At 39.8% G+C, this 13,479-nt stretch overlaps 1 protein-coding gene across 1 annotated transcript; it reads left to right on the top strand.

Annotated features, from left to right (window-relative positions):
* The first annotated feature begins 12,052 nt into the window (after positions 1-12,052).
* Positions 12,053-12,763, top strand: LOC141059746 (olfactory receptor 5V1-like). Its single transcript, XM_073555881.1, has one exon. It carries the CDS (start codon positions 12,053-12,055, stop codon positions 12,761-12,763), a length of 711 nt encoding a protein of 236 aa, XP_073411982.1.
* Positions 12,764-13,479: the final 716 nt, after the last annotated feature.

Genomic DNA, 13,479 nt, shown 5'->3' with positions numbered 1-13,479 from the left:
CCCCGCGATCGTGTTTGATCGCGGTGTGCAAGGGGTTAACATGTCGGGGGCGGTCCGTGACCTCCCCTGACACATTGTGACGGGTGTCAGCTGTGATAATCAGCTGATCGCGGTAGACGTACTATCCCGTCCATGGGCATAGGGTCCAGGGTCCCATGGACGGGATAGTACGTCTGATGTCAGAAAGGGGTTAAAACTTAACCTTTATTAGGTAAAATTGTAAAAAGCCAAATTGGTCAAACAACAAAGACAAAGGGGACCACAGTGAAGGAAGTGCCCTATAACTGATGAACAGAAAAGGTGGGGTTGTTAAAAAGGTGCTACTGGCCTCTCAGATCCTCAATATTAATCTGACCTGATGGCAAAATGACTATAATTGCCTATAGGATGAATGGTGCTTATAAGAAAAGGATAGTATACCCATACATGCTATTGTGACTTACTTGGGCAAGTTGATGACATATTCTATGGGCAACTATAGTCATTTTGCTATCAGGTCAGATTAATATTGAGGATCTGAGAGGCCAGTAGTACCTTTTTAACAACCCCTCTTTTTCTGTTCATTGTTTATAGGGCACTTCCTTTATTGTGGTACCCCTTTGTTTAATTGTTGCTTGATTAATTTGGCTTTTTACAATTTTACCTAATAAAGGTTAAGTTTTAATATCCACCTTGCTACACAGATAATCTATTTTGTGGATTGTTCTATTCCTGGTTTATATGCTAATTAAGGGATATTATTACTGCAGTGATATATTTATTTTATTTTTTGAGGATACTGTTTTAAATGGGGGAGGCGGTCCTGTTACTGTGCAGAGCATCACTGTCGCTTTTTTCTTCATCTGGTGTAGTTTAAAATTTGGGATAAAATTAAGTAATGTGTTCTGCAAGCGGTGCTCTAGATAACTGTGTTATATCCTGCAGAGATTAGCCCTGGCTGGAAGAAGTGATGGCGGTCTGTGCTGGATGAAAGATGAAAAGCAAAGATGAAGGACTTCACCTAGAGATGTCACTGCTGAGTCAGTGTGTTACCTGTACACTGACACTATACACTGCATACTATATACAGCGGTTCGGGGAATAATGTCACCGGTGATCACTGTATTACCTGTACACTAACATTCTATACAGAGCTCCTGTGTATAATGTCACCAGTGATCACTGTATTTCCTGTACGCTGACACTATATACAGAGCTCCTGTGTATAATGTCACCAGTGATCACTGTGTTACCTGTACACAGACACTGCATACCAAGTACACATCTCCCATGTATAATTGCACTTATGGTGATATTAGTATTTTGATTTTTTGTTAATGATCAGTATTGTAGTATTGAGTCACTATGTGGTGGTAATATGTTGTCCGGTCATGGTGTGGCTGTATTTTTCCTTGTATGTGCTATTATTTGGTCAACATGTGGTGGTTATATGTGGTCTGGTCATGGTGTGGTGGTATTTGTTACTTGTATGTGGTATTATTGGTCATCATGTGGTGGTAATATGTGGTCTGGTCATGGTGTGGTGGTATTTGTTCCTTGTATGTGGTATTATTTGGACACTGTGGTGGTAATATGTTGTCTGGACATGGTGTGGTGGTATTTGTTTCTTGTATGTGGTATTATAGGTCACTATGTGGTGGTAATATGGTGTCTGGACATGGTGCGGTGGCATTTGTCCCTTGTATGTGATATTATTGATCTTTTAAAAATTGAAAAATAAATAAAAATATACCGAAATTGTATTGGATATTTTAACAAATGTTTAATAGGATAGAGTAGAGTAGGGCCCGGCCAAAAGAGTCTACCTTATCGTGGTGGCGGCTTAAAATATCTTTTGGCCAAGTTGCTGGCTATATGTGTGATCTGGTGATGGGAACTGTTAATGTGTAATAGGTGAGAAGTGGACTTTTTCCAAGAGAGAGCGGTGGGACTGTGGACAGTTCAAGGGGTGGCAGGGGTGGCAGAAGGGCTGGGGTGGAGCCTGGGCGGAGTCTCAAGGGTGCCCCAAAAATGTTGCCAGTATGGGGCCCCGAAATTCCTAGTGGCAGCTCTGCCTGTGTGCACACGGGCAATGTTTGCTGCCAGGAAGTTGCTGAGCCAGGACAAAGCAGGAAGAATCTCCATTGTTCTTACAGCATTTGTTACACTATTACTAAGCACTAATTTATAAGATTTAATAGTGGTAGTGGAGAGTTGTTATGGTAACAGGAGTGACAGTTGTAGGAGGAGTCAGAAGGAGTGAGGAGAAGTCAGCAGGTGGAAGGGACTAGAGGAGTGAGGAGCTCGTCCCTAGACTAGAGAAAATTGAGAAGAGGAAGAAGGGGTCCTAGTGGCACGGGAAGTGTAGAATCCACCCGTGGCGTCCTAATCCATGCCGACTGTTGTCGGGTGGAGGGACCAGGTTGCAGTAGTGGACTGGCCCCAGACTAGTGGAGAAACTGAGGACTCAGCTAGCAAACCGGAGGCTGTAGTATCTGCATGTGCGACAGCCAAATCCGCACACATTCGCTGAAAAGGCAGCCAGATAGGATCAAGGGGACTAAGAGAACGTCACCCGACAGGATCCGAGGCTGCTGGCTTGGGACACTTTGTGTGAGGCGCAGGGCAGGTGAAGCGGGAGCCAGCGCAGTGAGATCGCCAGGGAACATAAGAAGGGGGTTCTGTCAAAGTGTACCCCAAATTACATGAGAGCTGGCTGGACCACTGACCCAGAGGACACAGCAGCCATGCTGGTGATTGTAACCTGAAAGACCGTGAGTAAAAGTGTGAAGAATGCACCCCGCTGTGTCCTCCAATTATTTTACTGCGTCATCTGCCCTGCACTACAATCATTACCATCATCTACTATCTTATATCTGCCCTGGGGCCTAGCTCTTTCCGTGGAGAGCTGTAACATCTTTGCTGCGTCACCAACCGCCCTAGTGGATCTGAATTGCAGTGTCGGCCATCTTCTTATTGCCGAACACCACGGGTGGCGTCACGACTTAATCCCCTATAAACTTTCCCATCTTTATTTCATTGCACGCCCAGGGCCACGAACCGGGTCACTGCTGCCGTGACTTCCCCTGAAGAACTGACCGGCGCGGACCGAGTACACCACGGCCCTGGCGGGTGTCGCACTTTTTCACTTCTGAACTTGTTTTGTGAGTAAGGTCTCCAATCTTCTCATCCTTTTCAATGCAGGTCTGCAGGACTATAGGGTCTTCCCTTTTTAGTACTTTCTACTAACTGCCTAACAACAGAAACTGAGTTTATTTTACCCACATAACTTCTCACACTCATTGGATAAGTTCGTTGCTGCAAGCCACAAAATTCATAAAACAACATTAAAAACGTGGCAATGCATCATATCACTATAAAATCCTAAGGTGGGTGTCGGCAAATTCTCCACTCCTTTTCACTGGAATGGCGCCAGCACCTGAGGTGAGTATAGGCAGCTGATATTTTATAAGGGGGTATATAGAAATTGAGGAGAGTTGTCTGAGTTGTTGACAACCCATATATGGAGAGATACATGGCTGCCAGAATTGTATCACCACGAGACTGTGATGAAGAAATTATGTGATGTGCTGCCATGTCCAACCATAAAGCTGAAGCCTCCATCATTATCAGATGTGAGAAGTGTCAAGCATGTCTGCTATGTTATTCATGTTTCAAAACTACAGTAAATGGAATACCATTTTTTTACTATGATGACCTCTCCTGCTTTCTTGTTTGCGACCTTCACAACACACCTCAGGCCACTTCCGCAAGTCCACAAAAAAGTAGTATAGATTAAGGATAGGACCAGAGCTAAGAACACATTAATCACTGGTGTTGGAAGTTCAACACAATTCACTGCCAAAGGGATTTTTACATATCCATACTTGAAATAAAAACATCAATATTTGGTTTGGTTTTACTCCTGGCAATATTTTGCTATATAATGAAGTGTAACCTATTTTCATTACTTATAGCAGTTTCTTCTATCTAAAAACAAGTTATAATATATGTGATATTCTAGAATGTACAGTACATATGATATATGTAAGTACAGTATATCCAAAAGTAAATGTTGAATGGGAGGTTGTCAGTCCACTTATAAATATCGATCATGCATACTAAACTCATATATTGCAAATTCTTTTTGGACTATAGTATATTGTATCCAACAAATTTAACCAGAAAATTTGACCTAATTTTGTTATGAAAAAAAAAATGTTTTCAGTAAGTCTCTATCTGCCCCCTAGAGGTGGGAGAGTGGTAATGCATGACTTTATATACTATTTTGGCAAGATTTGATGGAAAAAAACATAATTCCTCAGTGCTTCATCTTTTCTCTAGTAATTGACCAGCATAAAACTTGTCTAGCACTAAGGTAAATAAGATGCCTTTACGTACACTTAATTCTTATTGCTCATAGCAGTACTGAAAAGAGTCTTCTACAATCTACTTGTGATAGGGAATATTTTACTAAATTCATGCTCTACTGCACTGTATATGATGTCCTCCTTGTTCCTCTGATCTGGAGTACCAAAGCCCAGTTGGTCACTACAAAAAAACAATAACAACAATAATAATAGCAAGATATTGAAACACTAAATATATAAGAAAGTTTTACAATAAAGAACCTTATATTTATTGAAAACTTAAAAATCCCTTTGAGATTTAAAGTTTTCTTTAAGCTTTTTGTTTGTTTGCTTTTCTCATTTACTCGCGTGTAGTTTTCCAACAGAGACAGCAACAAAGTAGAATATTAATTCAAAGGGGATTTGCTTAGCTATAAATTACATCGTCTTCTGAAAATCAAAACTGGATGCTAAAGGGATGTGTGAAGGTAACATGATTAATATTTGTCATATACATCTAAATAGGGCAAGAGTGATTTTATTTTGGGGGGCTCTAGGATGAAATGTCTTTTGTGTCTTTTTTGTTGTGATGTGTTACTATTGTTGATATGTCTAAATGATTTTATAGAAATAAAGCCTGTTTTATTGCTGTTTTTACACCTGTTTGTACAAGTATTGCATCTATGAGAGAATATGATAGCTCATATTGTGGCACACATAGTGCCCATGATCTATAATAAAGACATAAAGATTCTGGGTGACTTGTCATATGCCCAACCTTTTCCTCTTGATTTAAAAGGTTAATTACAGAAGGGAAGTAAAGATTTTATGGCTGGTGAAGTTAAGTTCAAAGCGTTCCAACTTTGTGCTCAGGAAAGCCATAACATCTTCCCAGTAGCCTGGCTAAATGTGAGAAGACTGAACATGTACTTAAAGGCTCAGAACTGTCCTGCACTATGTTATCATTGCTTGCCGACTAGTGGGTACCAATAATATTGCAAAAAAGAGAAGCCAGCTCACCTGCCAAAGTTCATGTGTGGAGCTCGGATGTCGTCCTGACCAGATATAGAAACTGCAAAAATCAAGAGGAAAGTCCAATTCCAGGTAAAACCAGTTTGAAAAATAGATTTGTCAAAAAATCCCCCACCTTCACCTTTCCATTTTTTTCATGACAAGGATGTATTTTAAAAGCAGTCTATTTTTCAAATAAACACATTGGTTTACCCTGAAGCTGGACTTTCCTCTTGGTTTCCGCAGTGGGTACCAATGCTTGGTCCAAAAAATTTCACCTACATGAGAATATCATCATTCCTGGAGGAGGGCCAGGCTTGCCTTAATAGGCTTAGACCATGCTGACATATAGCTTGGCCCTACATTCAGAAGTTTTGTGGGGGCTAATGTCTGCATCTCCACAACACGAAATTTGGGAATGTGAGCTGACAGGACCATAGACTATAATGGTGCAGATGGAGTCACCGTGTGCTCAGTCTGTTGTGCACAGGAAAGATGTATATCTTTGTACCATGTTAGCCAGTAGATAGAAAAGTATTCAGAATTGAGAGTCCTCAGTGGTTGATACCTTTTAATGGCTAACTGAAAAGATGTTAACACATTGCAAGCTTTCGAGACTACTCATGTCTCTTCATCAGGCATAAACTAATACAAAATCTGAAGAGTCACATATTTATGCACAATACAGCACAGAAAAAATGCAATAGATGAGACAAGTGACGTGAAGCAGAATTATGATTATGGGAGAGGGAGAAACATAAATATTGGACCAGTTCATAGATAAGGAGTCCCGGATGTTTTATTGTCCTCTGATTGGGGTCTCCTAATGTGTTGTGATGCCCCCACAGGGTCTTAGGAGCAAATTCCTTAATTGATGTGAAAAGACATTAATCCATGCGACACATTCATTCCAGCATTGAGCGTGTCAAAGGTTGTCATAAATTTATACTCACAGACTCTTCTCTATCTCTGAGATGTGAAGTTACCTTTCAATACCAGTAATTTCATATCCCTGGTGTTGTGGTCCATCATACAAAAATGTTATGCCACAGGTAGATCCATTCTTTTTTCTCTTATTGTGTGACGATGAGCATTCATCATTGTTCTAAGCTTTTGCCCAGTCTCCCCCACATACACACCCCCAGTTGGACATTTAGTACAAATAATTAAGTACACCACATTAGATGTAATGCAGCTGAATGTACCTAGGATCTTGTAGTCCTGATGTGAATTGGGGATCTTTAGCTTGTCCGTGGTCATTATAGATGGACAGGTTTTACATTTTTTCTGGTTGCAAGGAAAGGTTCCTCCAGCTGTTGGAGAGGACAGGGAGCTTCTGACAATGATGCTTCTTAGATTTGGGGGCTGCCTAAAGCACAGTAGTGGGGGGTCTGGAAAAATGGATTGTAATCGGGCATCTTTTTGTAGTAAAGATTGTAATTTCCTTGCAGCTCCCCTTAGCACTTCCAGATTTGGGTTGTAGGTGACTACTAGAGGCACCCGGTTATTTTCTTCTTTAGCTTTGTAATGTAGCATGTGATTCCTTGACATTCTGGTGGCTCTTGTAATTTGGTTTTCAATTGTTCTTGGATTGTAGCCCTGATTCAAAAAGGTCTTTGTGAGGCGACCAAGGTGTTTGTCTCTATCCATGGGGTTGGAACATATACGATTGTATCTGATGGCTTGGCTGTAGATAATAGAGTTCTTTATGTGTTTTGGATGGAAACTGTCACATTTAAGGTATGTTGGATGGTCGATTGGCTTCTGATACAGGGATGTCTCTATTTCATTGCTATTTAGCTTAATGATGGTGTCCAAAAAGTTAGTCTCAGTGCTGGAGTAGTTGAGTGTTAAATTGATGGTGGGATGAAATTGATTAAACTGTTCGTGGAAAGTCTTTAGCTGTTGCTCAGACTCCGTCCAGATGATTAAAATATCATCAATGAAGCGGTAGTAGGCCAGGGGCCTGATGGGGCATGAGGACAAAAAGTCGCTTTCAAGCTTGGCCATTAAAAGATTTGCATACTGTTTAGCCATTTTACTTCCCATAGCTGTGCCAGTCGCCTGTATATAGATCTTGTTGTCAAATTCAAAGTAATTGTGGGTGAGGATGAATTTTATAAGTTTCACCACAGCATCAGCATCAGTCCCTGTGTTTTCCATGAACAATTTGCAGGCATTTAATCCATCTTGGTGTGGGATATTAGAGTACACAGATTCCACATCCAAGGTGGCCAGTATGGTTCCTTCTGGTAGAGGACCTATTGCTGCTAGTTTATTCAATAGGTCAGTTGTGTCCTGACTGTAGCTAGGTGTATCCTTCACCAGTGGTTTAAGAATACCCTCTACCATCCAGATACCTGCTCAGTGAGGGTGCCCACACATGAAATAATTGGTCTTCATGGATTTCCAGATTTGCAGATTTTGTCTGCCTGACCAGTCCATAAGAGCCGGTGATGACCTGATACCAGAGAGTCCAAGAATAGGGACATTCTACATGCTTCCCAAAATCCACAAATCTGACCTTGGAGGATGATTATTCAGTTGTTTAATTTAGTAGGAAAAAAGCAGATCACAGACATGGCACAAAACTAAAGTAATTTCAAATGGCATCTTTCTGGCTTTAAGAAACACTAAAAGAAATTAAGAAAAAAAAAGTGATAGTCAGTAATGGTTACTTTTTTATACCAAGCATAGGGGAAAAATTATGGAGTCTCTCAATTCTGAGGGAAAAAGTTATGGAATCACGCTGTAAATTTTTATTCCCAAAACTAACACCTGCATCAAGTTAGATCTGCTTGTTAGTCTGCATCTAAAAAGGAGTGATCACACCTTGGAGAGCTGTTGCACCAAGTGGACTGCCATGAATCATGGCTCCAACACGAGAGATGTCAATGGAAACAAAGGAGAGGATTATCAAACTCTTAAAAGAGGGTAAATCATCACACAATGTTGCAAATGATGTTGGTTGTTCACAGTCAGCTGTGTCTAAAATCTGGACAAAATCCAAACAACATGGAAAGGTTGTTAAAGGCAAACATACTGGTAGACCAAGGAAGTCATCAAAGTGTCAAGACCAAAAACTTAAAGCAATATGTCTCCAAAACAGGAAATGCACAACAAAACAAATGAGGAACGAATGGGAGGAAACTGGAGTCAACGTCTGTGACTGAACTGTAAGAAACCGCGTAAAGGAAATGCATTTTACATACAAAAAAGCTAAACAAAAGCCATCATTAACACCTAAACAGAAAAAAACAAGGTTACAATGGGCTAAGGAAAAGTAATCTGGACTGTGGATGACTGGATGAAAGTCATATTCAGTGATGAATCCCGAATCTGCATTGGTCAAGGTGATGATGCTGGAACTTTTGTTTGGTGCCGTTCCAATGAGATTTATTAAGATGACTGCCTGAAGAGAACATGCAAATTTCCACAGTCACTGATGATATGGGGCTGCATGTCAGGTAAAGGCACTGGGGAGATGGCTGTCATTACATCTTCAATAAATGCACAAGTTTATGTTGATATTTTGGACACTTTTCTTATCCCATCAATTGAAAGGATGTTTGGGAATGATGAAATTATTTTTCAAGATTATAATGCATCCTGCCATAGAGCAAAAACTGTGAAAACATTCCTTGAAAAAGACACATAAGGTCAATGTCATGGCCTGTAAATAGTCTGGATCTCAATCCAATTGAAAATCTTTATTGGAAGTTGAAGAAAATGGTCCAAGACAAGGCTCCAACCTGCAGAGCTGATCTGGCAACAGCAATCAGAGAAAGTTGGAGCCATATTGATGAAGAGTACTGTTTGAAACTCATTAAGTCCATGACACAGAGACTGCATGCTGTTATAAAAGCCAGAGGTGGTGCAACAAAATACTAGTGATGTTTTCTAGTGCTTTTTTGTTTGTTTGTTTTTCATGATTCCATAATTCTTTCCCTCAGAATTGAGTGTCTCCATAATTTTGCCCCTCTGCTTGGTTTAAAAAAGTAACCATTACTGACTACAACATTTTTTGTTCTTGATTTCTTTTAGTGTCTCTTAAAGCCAGAAAGTTGGCATTTGAAATGACTTTATTTTTGTGCCATGTCTGTGATCTGCTTTTTTTCTAAAAAAAATTAAACAACTGAATGATCATCCTCCAAGGCCAGTGATTCCATAATTTTTGCCAAGGGTTGTATTAGTGTACCAATTGCAAGACATGCAGTACTGTAGGGCATTGCTGCCAAGGGAGGTGACCGTGAGGCGGGTTGAGACACACCATGATTTGCATGCTTCACTGCACTGACAAAGAGGCAGAATAAGGCAACTTTACCATGTTCAGTATTTGGTCAGTATTTCACATCAGTATTTATGAGCCAAAACCAGAAGTGGAACAATCAGAGGAAAAGTGTAATAGAAACACGTCACTACTGGTGTATTTTTCTCCAGCTCCTGGTTTTGGCTTACAAATACTGATATAAAATACTGACAAAATACTGAACGTGTGAACATGGCCTAAAGAAAGTGCTTCTAAGAGGAAAACACACAGGCTGCAGTGCTACTAAAACTGGAGATGAGTTAATCAACTTGAGGTGAGTCAAATTTGTTTCCAACAATTCAAACAATTTAAATTAAACTGCATGACTCTATTTTGTTGGATTATAAAAGATTGAGAAGAGGTTAAAATATAAAAACTCCAAGCATATTGGCACTGCTAATCCCAAAGGAGCTGATGGTAGTGGTCTTTGTGTATGGGGAAAGAGAGGAATAATGGTGGTGCACTGATTCTCATGAAAAAACATGTAGTATATTGAAAATTTGTGAGGTAGACAAGGCACTCATCATCTCAAAAACTTTCCTTTAGTATATTTTAAGAACAGTAGAAAGTGGCAGGATTCAGAGATTGAACTGACCTATATGGCATCTCTTGAGTGACTTTATGTAACTAAGGTACATCTGCTTCATTATTATATTGAAATAACCTACCAAGCTGGAAACAGTGCAAGTTGCCACTTAACTAATCCATTTCCCTAATGATTGATCTAGAGGAAAATAGCATATAGCAGATAACTATACATAGCAGAATATTAATCATAAAAATATGCTCAAATCATCCTAGAGTATTGGTTCTCAAGATTCATTTAGCTTCACATTTCTATTGCACTTCATTTCCATCTCCACCTCTAGGAGACATATCTATAATTTAAATTCTGGTGAACCTGAGAACTTTAGAGTTAGCCATGTGCTTTTCCTTTATGTGTGTTATCAACCTAGGTAATCCTATTCATGGTGAAATAGATCTAAAATGTTCTCCAAAATGTGCTTGCTTGCATCCTTCTATTTTTCAGACTATAAGACCATAAGACGCACCTAGGTTTTAGAGGAAGAAATTAGGAGAAAAAAAATTGAAGCAAAAAATGCGGTCAATTCTTTACTTAATATTCCATATCCTGGTATATATGGTCTCCTCATCCCCTTCTCGATACACATTGCCCCCTCATCCCTATCCTGGTATGCATGACCCCCTCATCCCTACCCTGGTATGCATGGCCCCCGTATCCCTATCCTGGTATGCATGGATCCCTCATCTTCAGCTTGGTATGCATGGCCTCCTCATCCCTAGCCTGGTATGCATGTCCCCCTTATTTCTAACCTGGTAGGCATGCCCTCTTTCCCCCTTATCTCTAGCCTGGTAGGCATGGCCCCTTCATCCCTATCGTGGTAGGAATGGTCCCCCTCATCCCTATCCTGGAAAGAATGGTTGCCCTCATCTCTATCCTGGTATGTAGGGACACCATCTCGTCCTAGTGTGCAGGCCCTCATCCTTAACCTGGTTTGATTGGCCCTCATCCCCTTAACCTGGCCCTCATCACTCATCCCTATCCTTTAAGCAGCACATGGAAGGGACATCATGCGCTGCCTGCAAGCCGAAGGGAAGCTGCCGGAATACTCACTGGCGAGCACAATGTCAGCCGGAGCCTCCATGGGAGTGGAATGCTGTGAATATTCATTTCTCTTAAGTAGCGGCACACGTGACCATCAGCAGCTGTAGGAAGTGCAACTTGTAGGGACTTCAATTGTCTCTAAGCAAGTTTGGTAACATTGATAAAACTCCTTTGTATAGTATGCATTTTTTATGCAGTAGTGTTCTTATAATCTGACATCTTTTTGTTCATTATTATAGAATTTCAGAAGAATTTCTCTAATGACTTATTAGGACTTCTATTTAGGACCCACATGGGCTGTCATATGGGCAGACCATTGTCGGACAGGAAAATGAATAGCTGCCAAGTAATACTATGGTACATGTTGGTCTCAAAAGAAGAATCCCATTATTAATTTTAACCACAATTTCTGGATTGTATAAACTGGACAACCTCAATAACTATATAATCTTCTAAATATAAAATCTTTTAAGGATAACCTTAAAACATAATAATTTCTTATATATTTTTCATTTATAAGAAACTACTGAAGTCACTAGCCCTGCTGAAAATGGCGAAAATGGAACTTGTGCAAATGCATTAGTCATTTTGGGATTCAACTATTACTGCGGACACAAGCTCATCTTCATCACGTTATTTTCTGTGGCTTACCTGCAGATCATTATGGCCAATATGCTGATAATTAGTCTTGGGTGTTCTTGTCGCCATCTCCAGAAACCTATGTTTTTCTTTCTTATGAACATGTCAGCTGCTGACATTTGCTTTATTTCAGTCACCATGCCTTGGATCATCATCTCCATATTATTGAACAACAGGACGATAAGCCTAACAGTTTGTGCCGTACAAATGTATTGTTTCCTTGCTTTCACAAGCTCGGAATTTCTCCTGCTCTCCGCCATGGCATATGATCGTTATGTAGCCATCTGTGACCCGCTACATTACTACCTCATCATGAACAAGAGATTTTGTGCTGCTTTTGCTGCTGGCTGTTGGTTACTAGGTTTTATGGATACATTTCCTCATGTTTGGTTTATCCTTTGGACATGCTACTGCAAATCTAATAGACTTAATCATTTCTTCTGTGATTTAACTGCTCTACTAAAAATGTCTTGCTCTGAAACTCAAAGTATAGAAAGGATTACGTATGTTGAAGGAGCATTTTTAGGATTTGGTCCTTTTTTGCTTACCTTGACCTCTTATGTTTTTATTATTAATTCCATCTTGAAAATTCAGTCTACAGAAGGAAGATCTAAGGCCTTTTCCACCTGTTCTTCTCACCTAATAATTGTGGTAATATTTTACGGGACAACCTTAAGCATGTACATGCGTCCTACTTCTACATTTTCATTAGAAATCAACAAGATGATCACTCTCATTTATGTCATCATTATTCCTGTGTTAAATCCTATAATTTACAGTCTGAGGAATAGAGAACTAAGGCAAGCTTTTAAAATGGTATTTCACGTAGATCTATTTCTGAGGAACTAATAGCAGGACTGGCTTTATGTTACTCTTCATCCCACAGCAATCTAGTGACAGTGGGTTCCAGCGCAGTCCCCCATCTGCAGTCCCACAGATACCCAAATCACCATGAATTCCTAAAAACCTGTAAGCCCTGGCATTTGCTTAGATATGATTAGTACTGACTAGAGTTGAGCGATACCAGCCGATACTTGAAAATATCGGATCGGAATGGATCGGCCGATCTTTAAAAAAAGTATCGGTATCGCCGATTCCGATACCGGGAACCAATGCAAGTCAATGGGGCCAAAATATCGGAATTAAAAAAAACCCTTTCTTTCCTTGTAGGTTAATTCTACATGAAGAAAAACAACTAAGAATAATGTAGAATGTATTGTGGGAGGTGGAGGAGACATTAAAGCCATAGAGGTTTAGCCCAATCAAATGGAATAGCAGGAATTAAACTTTTTTTTTTAAAGATGTTAGGAGTTACAAAGATATTGACTATGTTAGCCTCATTTATATTTTGCCAGACATGTATGTCTTCTTCTTCTACTTCCTTTTTTTACATTCTTCTTCTTCTTCTTCTTCTACTTCCTTTTTTTACATTCTTCTTCTTCTTCTTCTACTTCCTTTTTTTACATTCTTCTTCTTCTTCTTCTACTTCCTTTTTTTACATTCTTCTTCTTATTCCTTTTTTTACATTCTTCTTCTTCTTCTTCTACTTCCTTTTTTTACATTCT

The sequence above is a fragment of the Dendrobates tinctorius genome, unplaced genomic scaffold (assembly GCF_039654945.1).
Source record: "Dendrobates tinctorius isolate UK_male_01 unplaced genomic scaffold, ASM3965494v1 ptg000230l, whole genome shotgun sequence".
Classification (NCBI taxonomy): domain Eukaryota; kingdom Metazoa; phylum Chordata; class Amphibia; order Anura; family Dendrobatidae; genus Dendrobates; species Dendrobates tinctorius.
The sequence above is the reverse complement of the archived record's forward strand: the minus strand, read 5'-3'. Positions and strand labels throughout refer to the sequence as shown.